We start from the raw sequence: 16,703 nt of genomic DNA, 5'->3' as shown, positions 1-16,703 counted from the left end.
GTTTTTATACCCTCATTTTGGGAATGCTTTCCAAGTACCTCACACTTGTGAATTGGCATACAACCTCTTTAATGGCAACTTTTATCACAATGAGACACTAGCTGCGTTACCCGTTGGGCATCAAGATTGCACCTTAACAAAAAAAGGCTCAAGTGGTTCGTTGAAATTATCGAAGGCAAGATTTGAAAATACAATAGTCTCCCTCTTGAGCCTCGGAGATAAACTACAATGATCATTGATGAATTTCTTACAGCAGGCAATGCTTCTGGCAGACAGTTGCAGTCTATAAAGTTTATTTTTTCCTGCCACCCCAGCTCCCTAAATACACCCTTACATTGTTAAATTGATGCCAATATTGTAGGCATTAATTTAACAAGGGTGTATTTAGTGAGCTGGGGTGGCAGCACAACTAAACTGCACAAGTGATGCGGCCTTCCTCGGAGTCTATCTTATTGTCCCGATCATGCAGGAACCAAGATAATCCAGGACACGTTTTGACAAGGCCTCCAAAAGATGGACCAGACCTATGGGGGAAAAATCACCACTGAATTGAAGGAAATCCAGGGATAAGTTTAGAAGAAAGCAAGCTTGGCAAAGAGAGCTACACCAAAGCAGAAAAGAAAACCACCATGAAAAAACTGTAAATGCAGCTCGTAGATACAACATGCATAGGACTAACTTTGATAAGCCTTCCAAGCTTTAGTTTCCCAAATTTCAAAAAAAGTGTAAAGCATATGTTCTCACCTCCCTCACTGTGGTTTTGACAAGGCCTCCAAAAGATGGACCAGTCCTATGGGGGAAAAACCACCACTGAATTGAAGGAAATCCAGGGATAAGTTTAGAAGTAAGCAAGTGTCAGAAGTGGAGCAGCAGTGGAAGCATAAACATGTGCTGAAATAAACTGCTGAAACACAAGACAAAAAGAGAGAAGAAAAGAACACGATACAGATGAGAACTTAGATGTATGCACGGGAAATGGAATCCATATATCTGAACACGAGACAGTCGCATACAACAATGAGTCACTGGCTGCGTGGGCACTGGCACTAGCTCCTCTCTCCATAGAGTCTGCAGATGGTGAAGATGATGATGATGATGATGATGATACTAACTGAGGAGGAGCACTGAGTATAAATAGGCTGAAAAAGTGGGGAGCAATAATGCTGGTCGGACAGCATTTAATGCTGGCCGACTGGTGCATAAAAATGCTCCACTGGCATAAAATGCCACACTAGAAAAATACCTAAAATACCTAATAAAAATACCCAGCCCAGATCAAGCTCAAACTCACACATGAGCTGACAAATACTCTACTAACACCCTCTCTCAGATCATGGGTGATTTGATACAATACCATAGTACAATGAAAAAGGGATCAAAAACTATACAACATAGAACCACCAAGTAGAACCATGGATACCCAAGCAGTGGGTGATCAAGCCACCACCAAGGTGCCTCGGAGAGAACCTGATGTCGATGTCGATCGTACCAAACACCTGAAAATAGAGAAGATCATAGCATGTCTCTGTGTCCATCACCAAAGTCTCGCAGTAGCATACAAGACCATCCTGTCAAAAATGCCCCTGAACATAGGTGACCATGGATTCCCCGCCTTTGGCCAGACCGCCAAAGTGTCCCCTCATGTGAGCTCCAAACGAAAGCCTCCCGCTCTCTATCAGATAACCCGCTCATCATGAACCTAGATGTCAATCCCAGCTCTAGGATTTAATTCCGCCAGACTGAAGTCGATGCGTCACGGACGTCCCTCTCTGGAACCTGTGCACCTATATAAAAATATAGATGAGGCGTGGCTGCCCCATCTGAACACTCGCTCACACTCCATCTCTGGCACAAGAGAGTCGTGAGGGATGACCTCATCATCACCACTAGAAAGCAACCGAGAAAGGGGCCACCAAGCCCTTCCCGTGATCCGAAGAAGAGGATCCCTTCCGCGCGTTGGACTTCACCTTGGTCAGAGGATCGGAGTCGGAGTCTGATGAAGGAGAGGACTCATCGATAGAGTCAGCATCCCGCTTCGTCTTCTGCTCCTCCTTCTTGGAAGCCGCTGACTTCTTACAGTCCTTCCGCAAATGTCCCTTCTGGCCACAGTGGTGACACTGGGCCTTCGACTTCTTCCCGTCACCCCTCTCTAAAGCTACATAAGCCTCACCTCCATAATGTGCCGGAAGCCGCCCTTGTAATCTCAAGGATGCCTCATGCTCAATAAGCATCGAGGTCATATGTGTAAAACTGACAGGAGTCGATGATGTCTGCGCACGCAAAGCATTGGCCACTCCATCAAACTCCGAGGGGAGCTTGTAGAGAACCGTCCAGACAAGATGCACCTCGGGAAGAGCAGATTGCATGTGCCGAAGCTGGTCCTGTACCTGCGTAACACGAAGAAGAAAAGACTGCACAGTATCTTTCGACTCAAACTTCATCTACTGGAGCTGGCCATAAAGTGTGACGGCCCGCATGGTGGAAGGTGCCTCGTACATCTACTGCAACTTCTGCCATACTTCAGGAGATGTCCTACAGGAAGTAACCGTCGGTAAGACCGCTTTAGAAATACACCGAAGCAACGCCGAGTAAGCACGGGCATCGTCCGAGTCCCATGTGAGCACCGCTTCCTCATGGTTGTCCTCATCAAAGTCTTTAGGAAGAGGAAAAGGACGGAGAGGTCGAGCACGAGCTCCACAGACGATGTACCATAGCCGCTTCTGCACAAACCAAGCTTTCATGACAGCACTCCATGTTAGATAATCAGGTCCATGTAACTTATCATCAGTGGAAGTGCACGGAGGAGCCAGTTCGAGAGGATAAGAAGAGAAGTAGAGAAGAGATGAAATTGAGAGAGGAAACACAACCAAAACACAAGCACAGACTACAAAAAATGAGAGTTCACATGCAATAGAACTCAAAATCTGATCAAGAGAAGACAAAATCTGCTGCAAAAAGTCAAAAAATCTGTCAAAAACTGCCGAAAACAGAGAAAACCGGCCTGAAGTAACAGTCACCCAACCACGAGAGATGCTAAATCAGCAAAACGCAGGCTGTAAACTAGAGAAAAACAGGTGGAAATTGTCGCCAGCAACTGCAGATGAAAAACTCAAGCAGCAAAGGGTGTGTAGACAGCAGAGGATGGCAAAACCGCAAAAAACGCAGGCTAAAAACAGCCCCAAAACAGGTCGCCTGGCTGCGACAACAGTCGTCTGATCAGCAGGGATACAAAACAGTCCTGAAATCAGCAAGAAAACACAACAGAAACACAAATCTTGAAAACTGATACCATGTCAGAAGTGGAGCAACAGTGGAAGCATAAACATGTGCTGAAATAAACTGCTGAAACACAAGACAAAAAGAGAAAAGAAAAGAACACGATACAGATGAGAACTCAGATGTATGCACGGGAAATTAAATCCATATATCTGAACACGAGACAATCGCATACAACAATGAGTCACTGGCTGTGTGGGCACTGGCACTAGCTCCTCTCTCCACAGAGTCTGCAGATGGTGAAGATGATGATGATGATGATGATGATACTGACTGAGGAGGAGCACCGAGTATAAATAGGCTGAAAAAGTGGGGAGCAATAATGCTGGTCGGACAGCATTTAATGCTGGCCAACTGGTGCATAAAAATGCTCCACTGGCATAAAATGCCACACCAGAAAAATACCTAAAATACCTAATAAAAATACCCAGCCCAGATCAAGCTCAAACTCACACGAGCTGACAAATACTCTGCTAACAGCAAGCTTGGCAGAGAGAGCTACACCAAAGCAAAAAAGAACAGCCACCATGAAAAAACTGTAAAAGCAGCTCGTAAATACAACATGCATAGGACTAACTTTGATAAGCCTTCCAAGCTTTAGTTTCCCAGATTTCAGAAAAAGTGTAAGCATATGTTCACCTCCCTCACTGTGGCAAAGAATGCAGGTTCAGGGTAACTGAACAGTTTGAAGTATAACACCAGCTAAATGTATCAAAGCCAAAGGGACTATCATCCATCTCTTCTAGCACTGGAAGGGGGGTCAAGACGTTTGTGGAAAATGAGACTTTGGCACATACTTAGGGCATATGGGCTAATAGAAGTAGGCACTCATCAAAAAATACCAAATTCCCCAGGTTTCATACTTCCGAAATACCCATGATGGTACAGTCGTATAATCACATTGTCATGGCCTTTGTCTAAGTAATCACAATGTAGAAGCCTTTACTACACTTATGACTATAAGTCACCTCATAAGTAATCGTATTGTCATAGTATTTGCAAAAATTAATCGCCAACCAAAACCAATGCTTTGATTATATTTTTGTACTATAGTCTCGAATTCTTCTCATTAGACTACACTCCATATTATAAGTGATCGTAATGTCATTCTGACTTGAAACTCGTTTAACTCAGAATAATTTCAACTAACTTGGACTCCTCCAAATCACCAATTTTCTCTCTTTGGAGACCTAAACCAGTTAATTACATTATAAATTCTCCTTGCAAGTCGAATTCTCCAGTTTTGTACATGGCAAGTCTCTTTTTTTACTGAGAATAATTTCAACATGGACTCTTCCAAATCACCAATTTTCTATCTCTTTGGAGACCTAAACCAGTTAATAACATTATAAATATAAATTCTCCTTGCAAGTCGAATTCTTCAGTTTTGGACATGGCAAGTCCCTTTTAACTGAGAATAATTTCAACTTGGACTCCTCCAGCTCACCAATTTCCTCTCTTTGGAGACCTAAACCAGTTAATAACATTATAAATTCTCCTTGCAAGTCGAATCCTTCAGTTTTGGACACAGATGGAAAGCTTCTTGCATAATTGCTGTAATTGGACAAGCATACTTCAATAATCAAAGCTATTATAAAATAAACTGCCATTCTAGACAGTTCACAGTATCTTACCACTCCAGTAACATTATGAATACAGGAACTTGACTTGTTACAGTTCTCAATGCTACTTCAGACTGCAAAAATTAGATGCAAACATTGTAGCCACATATTACTCATAATTGAAGGTAGCAGAATCAAACGAGATAAGAGAGCTGACCACTCATAGAGCTTCCTAAGAGCTTCATAACTAATAATAAAGTGAAGCCTTTATTGAAGAAGATACTTGGCATCAAAATACAAACTAACATTCATTCAATTTCACCTATGCAATGACACAGTCTACATTACAAAGTGTCCTCCGAGAACCACTCATTCACTGTAGACACAATCATATGTTGCATTCGTGCAGCTAGAGCAACAAATCAACTGTTGTGCTGGTAGAACAGCAGAGCTGATAGTTAAAGCCAAACAAAGGCACCATCGCTCACACACAATTGGACAGAAGCATCTATTGATTCATCACATGGAGCTATAAAATCCCACAATGCTCATTGACGACTGACAAGCCAGGAACAGTACAAGTACCAAACTAATATGTAAGAATAATGGATGCAGCTCATGAGTTCAATAACGCATAGTCACAAGTTTAAGGCATGCAAATTTAATATCTTTCATCAAGAAGCTGGTATTTGATACCATAGCAAAAACAAAACATAGAGTACTTGCAACCTCTTGCCTCCAAAACATGCCCTACACTAAGCTCACGTTACTTAATAGGGTACTCATTGCAGCAGACAAAAATGAGCTCCACAGCCCAGTTTTGAAAAGACTCATCCGCTCACAGCCTGCGACCTCTTCTACCTCCCTTTCTCCTTGTGCTATCAGTTGGTATGGGCGTCACATCCTCTGCAAATGTGAGATAATAAGAATATTTCCAACAGCTTTAACAAGTCAATGATTGACATTTACATCTCAAAATTACCTACCTATGCGGCCAATCTTCATGCCAGATCGAGCCAGAGCTCGGAGAGCAGACTGAGCACCTGGTCCTGGAGTCTTAGTTTTATTACCACCAGTTGCACGGAGCTTAATGTGCAATGCATTGATACCAACATCCTGGACAAAGATGTGCATGTAAATTTCCAATCAATTAAAAGCATTTAAAAATGACATCAAAACCTGCATGAATGTCAGGTGATCAATTGATATGATTATGCATTCTCACCTTGCACTTCTGAGCCACGTCTTGGGCAGCAAGCATTGCTGCATATGGAGAGGCTTCATCTCTATCAGCCTTCACCTTCATGCCTCCTGAGAATATAGAGAAACCATCAGCAAATTCCATCATGCAAAACCACCATGATGCAAACTCGATTCAGTATACAGACCTGTCACTCGGACAATAGTCTCCTTTCCAGAGAGATCAGTCACATGCTGAAAATTTTCACCAAAGATCAGCTCAAAACAGAAGAGACACAGAAATACAGAAGTGCTCATAAATAGGGTAATGATGCGCCAACAAACCAGGAACATACCACAAACGTATCATTGAAGGAAGCAAAAATGTGTGCAACACCAAAACAGAGTTCCCCCTCCCTGAGATTAGGGCCACTGAGGGTAACAGTCTCCTCCTTCACCTCTTTGGTCTTCCTCTTCGACTGCAAGTTGCATGTGTCAGAACAAATTTGACCCTTGTAAAACACTAGCTATCAAATAAGAATCCATTCCATCAAAGGGAGACCTGCAGATGTTGAAACAAACAGCATGGCTTTGCAAAGCTGAAGAATGCCATGAGCTTACAAAAATCTGATGAGACAACGAGCATATTCAACCTCTGGAAAGACTTAAAGCTTCACATATATCATATGAATGGCGAATCACAGGCTAAATATCGAATGCAGCTAGGTCGGTACAACACCGTCGACCAGCAAACTTGATAATTGAGGACCAAAAACTTTATGAGTGCAGGGGCCTCTACAAATTTATTGAGAACGATATCCATCGGGATCCTTAATATGCCTGCGTTCACGCTTGAGAATACACGACACACTGGCAGTGCATATGTCTTTCCAGTATCACGGGGGAGGATTGTAGGGAGATTCGACGGCCGGACTAAAATGTGCAGGATAACTCCAGAAATCGTTCAAGCAAACTCAAGGAAAAATAAACGGTATCGCGACGATCCAGCTTTGTCGAAGACAGCGAAACGCATGTTCAGTTCACAGCAGAAAACACGGTGAGAGACTTTCGAGAAGGGGCTTACCATTTTTGCAGAAGAAGGTAGGTGCAGGACCTTGGCAGCAGGGGCGAAGGCGGAGAGGGAGAACGCTTACGCACAGCCGAAAGAGGAAAAGAGATAGTGGTGATCTCCTGCCTATTGATGGGGTGGTCTAAAACCGAGCCTCAGCCCCGAATTCCGTACCGACATCCGAACCAACCGACATCCGAACCAAAATTTCCCTTGTACATTTCGGGTGGCTTGTAGGTTTAACAACAATCATAGGTTAGGTTTCTATCCACCCATCATCAGCCGAAAGAGGAAAAGAAAGAGTGGTGATCTCGTGCCTATTGATGGGGTGGTCTAAAATACCAAACCTAACTTGCCGAGCCTGAGCCCTGAATTCCTTACCGACATCCAGACCAAAATTTGCCTTGTACGTTTCGGGTGGCTTATAGGTTTAACAACAATCATAGGTTAGGTTTCTATCCACCCATCATCCACCATTGAAAGGCCCACACCCAAAATTTGCCTCTATACGTTTTTTGAGTGCCTTATGCAGCTTAATAGCAACCATAGATAAGGGTTTTAGCCTCCCATGATCCATCCAAAGGCCCTCACATTATTGTTATGGGGTAAAACATGTGATAGAACAAGGGTGCGCTATCGCATGTAAGAGTGATGCCCTTTTTTCCTACAGGAGACACAGAGAGAGAGAGAGAGAGAGAGAGAGAGAGAGAGAGAGAGAACCCTTTTTCTTTAATTTTCTAAAATAAACTCTTCTTTCTCAAAAAGGAAGATATCCACATATTTCAAGGCTAGGTGGAATGCCTAAAGGGCAATGCTAGCAAACAGTATCTACTCATCGTACGTAAGGAAACTTAGGTCATTTCGCAACAACATTACTTGTAAAGCAGAATTGTGAGGAAAGCAAAGCCATTGTCATGCTATCACACAACAACTTCCTTTTCTTGTGCCAATAGGTTTATAATTATTCTCATTCCAACATGTAGCAATACATTGTGCCCCTTTGTGTTAAGGACCACCTTCTACATAGGAAGCCATTGTGCATTGTCCATCGTGACATCATAATGCATGAAGCGCTAACCTAGTTAGCCTTCCAAGTATAATGTTTTGCAAGTAGTGAGGAGTATTTTTGAATATGCATGGGTATCTCATGTGTGTAATCTCTCTCTTTATTTTTCCTTATAATCAAGTGGCTACCTAGTGCTAAGCTATTTGTTGCATCAATCGATTGAGCTCAATTCAAATCTTCCTCTTTTATACCTATACTAAATGACCATGTGAATGTAGGAATCGAAGGCAAGACCATCTAGTCATTATGCGTTCGTTCTAACCAATTGAGCTACACTCGTTTGGTCATCTCTCTCTCTCTCTCTCTCTCTCTCTCTCTCTCTCTCTCTCTCTCTCTCTCTCTCTCTCTCTCTCTCTCTCTCTCTCTCTCTCTCTCTCTCTCTCTCTCTCTCTCTCTCTCTCTCTCTCTCTCTCTCTCTCTCTCTCTCTCTCTCTCTCTCTCTCTCTCTCTCTCTCTCTCTCTCTCTCTCTCTCTCTCTCTCTCTCTCTCTCGTGTAGTCTAGTGTGTGGCACACAACACACAAAAATAAACCACTCTTGGTAAAATAGGGGAATAAGAGATGCATTTTCTAACTCGTTCATAAGCAGCATTCCTACATGTCAAGAAAGGTAGGTGTGTCTTTGTTTGAGATAAGTTATGTGCATATGCATGTCTCAAAGCTTGAAGTAAGGGTGACAAAGGAAAGAGAAACCCATACTCATGTTGCATGGGTTCATATAGTGATGTTGTTCATGACCCCTTCCCAAGGAAATCATATAATTAATGTGTTTCTACAAGTTGGGGCAATGCCTCTTATTCTTTTACACTCATATTTACTTTCATATTTGTATCAATGATTACATTTTGAAGCACAATCATGTTTTGCAATAAACATTTTGGTAATAGTTTTCACCATTTATTAATCTAACCAACTTCTCCAGCTTTGTTGTGCTAGTGTTAAGGAAATATGTATGTAAGGCATAAAAACAAATAGAGAGCTCATTCTTGCATGTGTAACTTTGAGAACCTTTCCTTCCCTATCTTCTTCAACTTCTTCTTGCTTGATCATGGCTTGTGAGAAAGCTTGAGAATGAGTAAGAGAGAATGAGTAAGTGGGTGGGTAAGTGAGAGCTTGGAACATGCTTTCCCTATTCGTTTTCTTACTTCCCTTCTCCTCTTTCTTCTCTATTTCTCTAGTGGTGGTTCTTGCGATCATTCAAGACCAAAAGAGGTGGCTTCAAGGTTTTAAGAGAGCATGCAATAGAATCATGAGATCATCGGAGCTTCCTTTTGGTGGACCAAACACCAACAAGAAAGGAGAACAATAATGTGTCTACTACAATGGGTTCTTGAGCCTTCTTACTTTCTTATATTTATGGGGTTCAATAGAGAAAGCATGGACATTTGAAGCTAGAGTATGAGCTAATTATGTGAGAGATAGCATGAGCTTAAAGGGTGGAAGCACTTGAAAGGATAAGAGGCCATCTTAGACCCATTGGATTAAGATACTATAAAGGACAACATTTTGGTTCTATTTTTAGGACCAAGAGGGAGCCTACTCTCTAAGTGCCCATGCTCTTACCATCATGTTAAAATAGGTAGAAGGCCATGATAGCTCTAACAAGATTGAGTGGTCCATCATTCTTCCTTAAAGAAGGCATAGCCAAATTGAGCCACATACAATTATAGTAGAAATAGAGTAGGGAGGGAGGAGAAAGCATATAATGAAGTGTTATAGTAGATTAGATTCATTGGTATTTTCATTTGCTTGATAAAAGCCAAAAAAAAAACCCCCAAAAAAACCCACAATCTACTGTACAGCAATTGTAGGTACTCCTTTCATTTGATGCATGGCCAAATTGTGCCTCATTGATCAATAAACATTCCATATCGATTAGGCACAATGTTAGACCTCTAGAGCTTGTAGAGCTTCCATATTTCCACAAAAAATGAATAAATCAAATTTTAATCATAAGTAGCCCTAATCACATTACATGGAACATTAGAGGTTGTCCAAGCACGTAGATGGTGCACCTCTTGGTGGCATCCTAGCCTAGTTGGAGATTCTCAACTACATAGTTTAAACCTTGACACCACTTTTGCCTCACTTTCAACATAAAGAAGTGGTCCTAGGTACCCTCAATGTATACAAGCCTAGAATACCTTAAGATCAACATCATCTTTTCCACACCCCTCTTATTTGAGCACTACATGACCACATGGCTTTAGATAATCATAGGGATTGCTCTCTAGGTTACATACCACTTCGTGCTTCCATAAATGACACAAACTCTTGATCAAATGTTGCTCAAAGAGCTCCAAAGCACTTTGCAAAGACTGGTCCCTCAATGTATTGATGTAGCAAATACCTTGAGGGTCTTATGGGCCCTTGCACTCATTAGAAGCTTTTACACATGAAGACTTGGACTGCAACAAGCAAGATACTTACCTAAGGCTAGCATTTAAACTTGTTATAGCTTTAAAGGCATTCAAATAACTTATATTTGGAACCCTTGAGGTATTTCCCAAGTGGATATCTCAAAGGCATGGCCGTTTTCACTCCATCTTGCTCATTTTGACCTTTACATTGAAGGCCTCACTACTTATCGCACATATCCAGTTATACTTGACCTAAGGAGCTTGACTCTCTAACTTGCCTAATAAAAGAGGTCATATTTTCATTGTGAAGCACCCCTCAAGCTATTGCACTGCATAATACATTGAAGGTCATTTTTGTTGCCACTTTTATCCCATTATGCCACTTTGAGCCTACTTGGTCATCATACTACCTCCACACTACTAGACACCATGGCCACTTTGTCTTGAGCCCCAAGGACCATCACTCTCCTCTTCACTCTTGGCTAGAGCCCACCATAGTTTGATTAAGTATCCTTCTAGTTATTGATACAAGGAATACATCAAGAGTGTGTATACCTTGCTTTGTAGCACCATAAGTTCCTTATTACTAGTAGCATGTGTCCAAAAGCAAAGGCATATGATGCCCAAAATAGTGATGACAGTCTTGGGATGATAGAAACAAGGCTCTAATGCCTTTGATTAGCATGGTTAGTGTGGTAATGTGCGCAAGGAAGCAGGTGAGCCAATAGGAGTAAAATAATTTAGAGGCCCTAAAAACCAATAGGAAGAAGTTGGGCATCAAGTGGCAACTTGGGCCAATGTGTTGTATATGTAGCGTGTGTGAGATTGAAGTGTGCATGTGCCATGTGCACTATACATGTATGTGTGTGCACTATGCATGGATGTGGTGCATAAGGTTAGATGCTACTTTCCTTTCTCCTTCTTTCCCTTATGCCCCCCTTGTGAACAGAACATGCATTAAGTGAGCAAAGGAAACATGAAAGAAGATCTAGTGTATGCTCATGTGTGCAGTGGATGATGCACACATATGCACATGTGTGTGTGCACTATGCATTGTGCATCATGTAGTGTGCATAGACGTGGATTCACAAACAACCAAGGATCTCAATGCACTTCAATTGCAACAACCTTAATCAATTAATCAAGAATTTAAAATGGGTATAAGAAATGCAACAGTGCCACCTCCTTCCCAATAAACCTTCTCTCTCTATCCCCCCTTTGTAGCTAGATTAAATACTCCACTCTCTCTTCCTTCAATGCACAATAGACCCCCCCCCCCTTTGACAAGCATATGAAACCAACCAGATTAAATACTTTGCATATCTCTTTACTAAATTCTTACCTCTTGACCACCAATAGCTAATTGAAACTCTTACTCTTTCTTTGTGTCTACTTGTGGCGGCTCCGCTTCCTTCTCCTAGCAGTTGTCACCCTTTATAGTGGCATTTTCTCTCTCTCAATTATTCCTCCTCTTGTCCAATGGTGTTGCAGGTATGGGGGATGAAACACAAAAGATGTCACACGCACACGCACACGCACACGCACACACACACACACTGTGTGTGTGTGCGTGCGTGCGTGTGTGGAAAGAAGAGAGTGTAGAGAGTAATGGAGAACATGTTGGCGGTAGTGGGAGAGGTGGAGATACAATAGATGATGATGTTGATCATAAGGGAAATGTTCTAGACAATCAAGATGCTTTTGAAGATGATGCTTATGCTTTTATTGCTCCTGATGTTGAAGAAAACAAAATTGCTATAGTGAGGACGATGACAAAGGGCAACAGGATGATGAAGATGATGGTCGTAGGTAGCCATGAATCATCCAGGCAAGCGGGACAATGTGATGCACAAGCTAATCCAAGACATCCACAATAGGTAGCCAATAACAAGGTGCACTCAATTTGTTGGTGATGATGATTGAGACGATGTAGATGGTGGTACTACTTTTGCTAATGTTGTTGCTCTTGACGAAGATGAAGATGATTACAATGATGATGATGATAATTGTTGGGTGCAACAACAACAAGCCAATTCTTGAAGCAAGTGCTTGGAATGTTGATAATGATGATGAAGAGAACCCCTAAAAAAAGCATGTAGATGATTTTTTCCCTTCCTTCCTACTATGTTTCTTTTTTTGTATTTTTCTCTTTCTCTATATAACAGGAAAAAGTTAAAAAAATCCAGACAAAATCTCTCTCTCTCTCTCTCTCTCTCTCTCTCTCTCTCTCTCTCTCAACCTCCAATGGTGGGGTGACCCATTGCAATTGTAACTCTTTAAGCAATCCAATGTATGTTTTTTTAATTCTCTCCATCATCACCTTCTTCAAGCATGTGAAGATTCTCCCTAAACATGTTGACTACTTGTCTACCTCATTCATTATTTATTTCAATAGCATGAATAAAATTTTTAAATCATGGGACCTAAGACTATGACCTATCTACTTGATACGTTTTGGACTTAGCATGTAAGTACCATATCTTGTTCCATAGTTTTGATTCGCATGAACAGCTTTATCATCAAAGTGTTTGTGGTCCTAGCAACTAAATCAAAATGTCACACTATATAAGCTTTATGTTGGGACCATTAGACATGCTCTTATTGCTTCAAGAGGTTTGATATACACGAAACCCATGATTAGCTCTCATCTAGCCTACTCACACAATGGATCCATACAAGCTAGGAGAATGCACTTAACTATACTTACCTTCATTATAGCCCATGCATTGCCTTGCCTCATTCATGATCCTAGTGCATGCTCTTTTGCCTTAGATATCACTCCCTTGTTGTTGTGATAGAGAGGACACATGTACACCCACAACGAGCTCACGGAGATGTAGAGAAGAATAAGGCTTCTTGCTCCATATTTCTCACCCACTTGCACTCTTGAGTCTCATGCTCTTACTCATTAAGGCACTCACTGTGAATTGGATGGAGAAGAGAAGATCGCATGCAAAGAGCTTCACACTCTATGTCCCTCATTCTCTCATCATAAGCTCTCACACTCCCTATTCTTCAGTTTCATTCTCAAGGCAAATAGGTTGCAAGAAATCGAGAGACCAATATTTGTACACACGTGAATAGCTTCATCCATTAGTTCTCATCCTATTTACACATGGAATTTAGGGTTAGGATTTCCCCATCCCTATTGGGCATCTTGTCCCTGTTGTGGCCTTTAGACTGGTCATGGCTCCTATTTTATACTCCAAGCCTTAGTTTGGATCGGAAATTCGACTATTACAAGCTATAACTTCAATGTGGCAACTAATTGTTACAATTTGCACAAGTAGGAGCTAGACTCTCAACAAAATAATAAAGTAGATGTTACAAAACCATTCCTATCTCAAAAATTTGTAGGTCATTTTTTCTTTGTAGTTAACAATGACCTTAGGAACAAATATAATATTGCCATTATCATGGCATAGTGCAATTTGCAACCCACCCCTAAAGGCCTAGGGAATCTTAAAATTTGGCCAATGAAAAACTTTGAGGAGATGGTTAGTAAGAATAACATGACCAAAAGCTAGTTAAACAATGCAGCCCACAAATTTACACAAAAAATGTGCAATAGACTTGCTCACTTGATCACATGCCTAAATTTCATTTGAGATTATGGACCCAATTTGAAAATAGGTATAATAGTCTATTAAGTAAGGGCCGAGGGGGGGGGGGGGGGGGGGGGGAGGCATGGCGCACAAAAAATTGGAATATTAACACTCACACCGCAATGATAGAAGTCATCCTAGGAATCCAACTGAGAGTGGAATTTTGATGCCCAGAAGTGCTTAAAAAAAGCTAAAAATTACGAATATCAAGGGAAAAATATTCAACGTCGAAGGCGGCGGCTCGATCTAGGACGATTTAAAGCGCCAAAGTGCTTTAAAGGCACCCGAATGACACTTGTTGATTTTTCATAATTTTTCAGACTGACGTGCGGGTTGACAAGAGTTACTGGCCAATGCAGGATGCCGAGCCGAATGCCCAGGATTTTTCAGAGCTCGATTCGGAGTCTGGACGGGGAAGGAGCCAAGAAACCAGGCAAGATACAAAAAGGTGGACATTAGAGTGGCCAAATGTAAGTGACCGGGCCTTGGGGGCTTTTTATGCCACATCAAAGCATGGCATTTTAGGGGGAGCATGAAATGTGAAGGAGGGCGCCATCAGGAGGCGCCGAAATTTGCGCCAAGATGCATGGAGGGGAAGATGTAGGTTGTGAACAACCACTACAAATGATCATTGCCCTTGCTTCCCCTCTACCTGCTGGTCATATCGCCGTGCTTCACTCGTGCAATGGTGGTCTCTATGAAGATCTTTGATTTCAGTATTTCTCTCTCCTCCCTCTCTCTCCTCTAAGGGCAGATTCATGTGGTGAAGAAGAAGAAGAAGAAGAAGAATGGATGATGGATGCTTGTCCAATGAAGACCGGATTGCTCCGTGGTTCAAGAGGAGGGTAGATTGCTGATTCCGGACTATCATGGACATTAATGGAGGCTGGAAATCAGTCCCGAGACATCGCAAATAAAAACCCGCAACCCGCAAAGAACAGTAATTTCATTTTTACAAAGGAAATTGATGTTTTATGCAATTTGCTTCATGGATACTTGTTCCCATGGGATGATTATGCATTACGTTGTTGTTTGCTACGAGTTTTATCAGTTTATGCTCAGAAAATCAGAAAATAAATAGTGTTGTGACTGAAATTAATGGTGTAAAACCCATAAAACACGCGAAATAGGGAAAAATTGGATGTTTTTGAGATATAAATGGAAAATATAATAAGACACACCAACTGAAATTGTGGTTTTGCTGCAAATGAACCTAAGGGCCACAGCCCACAACTCATCTTGCATTTTCAGTTATTTAATATTGTAGAAAAATACAAGAAAAATAGGAAAAATGGGTAAAAATAGGTTCTGAGTGTGCGAAAAATACTAAAAAATAAGATTCATGTTTGTGTATGTATGGGGGGTCTGAAGTATGAGGTTTGGCCTCAGTTCAGCCCTACCTTTATGTCTTAGTGAGTGTTTATTGCTTTTCATACAATAACAAAAAAATGAAAAAATATTATCCTAAACCTATGCATCGTGCGCAATCTAAACGGCGAGGGGGTAAAGAGAACGAGAGTGGTGTTTAAGTGCTGAGAGAAAGAAAAGGCTGATTGTTTTTATCTATGCATATCATATAGATCGGTAGTTAATTTAAAATAAAGATCTAGTAGCACGAGGTCTCCTCGGTGCTAGGTTCGTGCAATGTAGCAATTACATGTCAGAGAACTTCATTGAAAGAATGCTTTTGCACTAAGCACAATGCTGATTTTTCTTTGTTTGAGCACATGGACATTCACAATTTGCATGAAGCATAAAATGATAAAAGGTATCAGACAATACCTCCTGGATGCATAGCACATGTATTCTCTAGATTGTGACCAATGTTGAGTGAGTAAGGTTGTCCAAGCCGCAGGCTAGGCGTTGGGTCTAAGGGGAAAGTAAAGTGAGGTATGGTACATCCTGGAACGAAATAATTGGTACCTTGAGAGGACTATGTGTGAAGTGTTATATATGTTTAGCGATGCATCGAGGGGCCAATCCCCAAGATGTAGGAGAGTCGCAGTGAGGTAGCGGCAGTCAGCCGTGGGAGGACCTCCTATGTTTGTACTTCGTGCCATTTGGCAATGTGTTGGGACTCCCTCTGAGGAGTGTTAATTGGGTTGGAGTTGGACTACGAGACGTGATATAAACGCAAGATGTTTAGGAAAGCAATGTATGATGTATGTATCATCAACGCTCCTGGCCGCAAGGCTGTGGGGTTGTTGAGCGCATGATAGAGGTCAAGCTAGTGCATGAGCCAGTGCCGGCCCATTTTAGGTCCCATCACCAACAAAGAGTGGAAAAATACAAAGGAACCGCGTGATCTCTTACTATTTTGCAAAGATGGCAAAAGCCCGAACTTAATTCGCATGAACTTCAATTTGATTCTAGTAAGGAGGAAGAATTGCATGAAACAACCTAGATCTTCCACCATATGCTCACTTATAAGAAGTAGGACTCTTCCACAATGAGAATCCCTAAAGGGTCACATGGAAGACATACTCGTGAAAGAGATTGAAACTAGGAATCTTAACAACCTTTGGAGAGGGGGGTGTTCTCAAGTCCATCATTAGGCTAGAAAAGCCCTCACTCAAGATCGTTGAAAC

At 41.7% G+C, this 16,703-nt stretch overlaps 1 protein-coding gene across 1 annotated transcript; it reads right to left on the bottom strand.

Moving 5' to 3' along the window:
• Positions 1-5,483: 5,483 nt before the first annotated feature.
• LOC148017372 (small ribosomal subunit protein uS11y) lies at positions 5,484-7,218 on the bottom strand. Its single transcript, XM_087662632.1, has 6 exons — positions 7,102-7,218; positions 6,374-6,496; positions 6,227-6,272; positions 6,064-6,149; positions 5,825-5,954; positions 5,484-5,744 (listed from the first exon to the last, which is right to left on the bottom strand). Exons 1-6 carry the CDS (start codon positions 7,102-7,104, stop codon positions 5,677-5,679), a joined length of 456 nt encoding a protein of 151 aa, XP_087518758.1. The 5' UTR covers positions 7,105-7,218; the 3' UTR covers positions 5,484-5,676.
• Between the last annotated feature and the right edge of the window lie 9,485 nt (positions 7,219-16,703).

Source organism: Lygodium microphyllum, chromosome 22 (genome assembly GCF_053477565.2).
Source record: "Lygodium microphyllum isolate KBCC chromosome 22, Lygodium_microphyllum_v1.1.10, whole genome shotgun sequence".
Classification (NCBI taxonomy): domain Eukaryota; kingdom Viridiplantae; phylum Streptophyta; class Polypodiopsida; order Schizaeales; family Lygodiaceae; genus Lygodium; species Lygodium microphyllum.
Note: the sequence above shows the minus strand (reverse complement) of the source record. Positions and strands in the feature narration are given on the sequence as shown.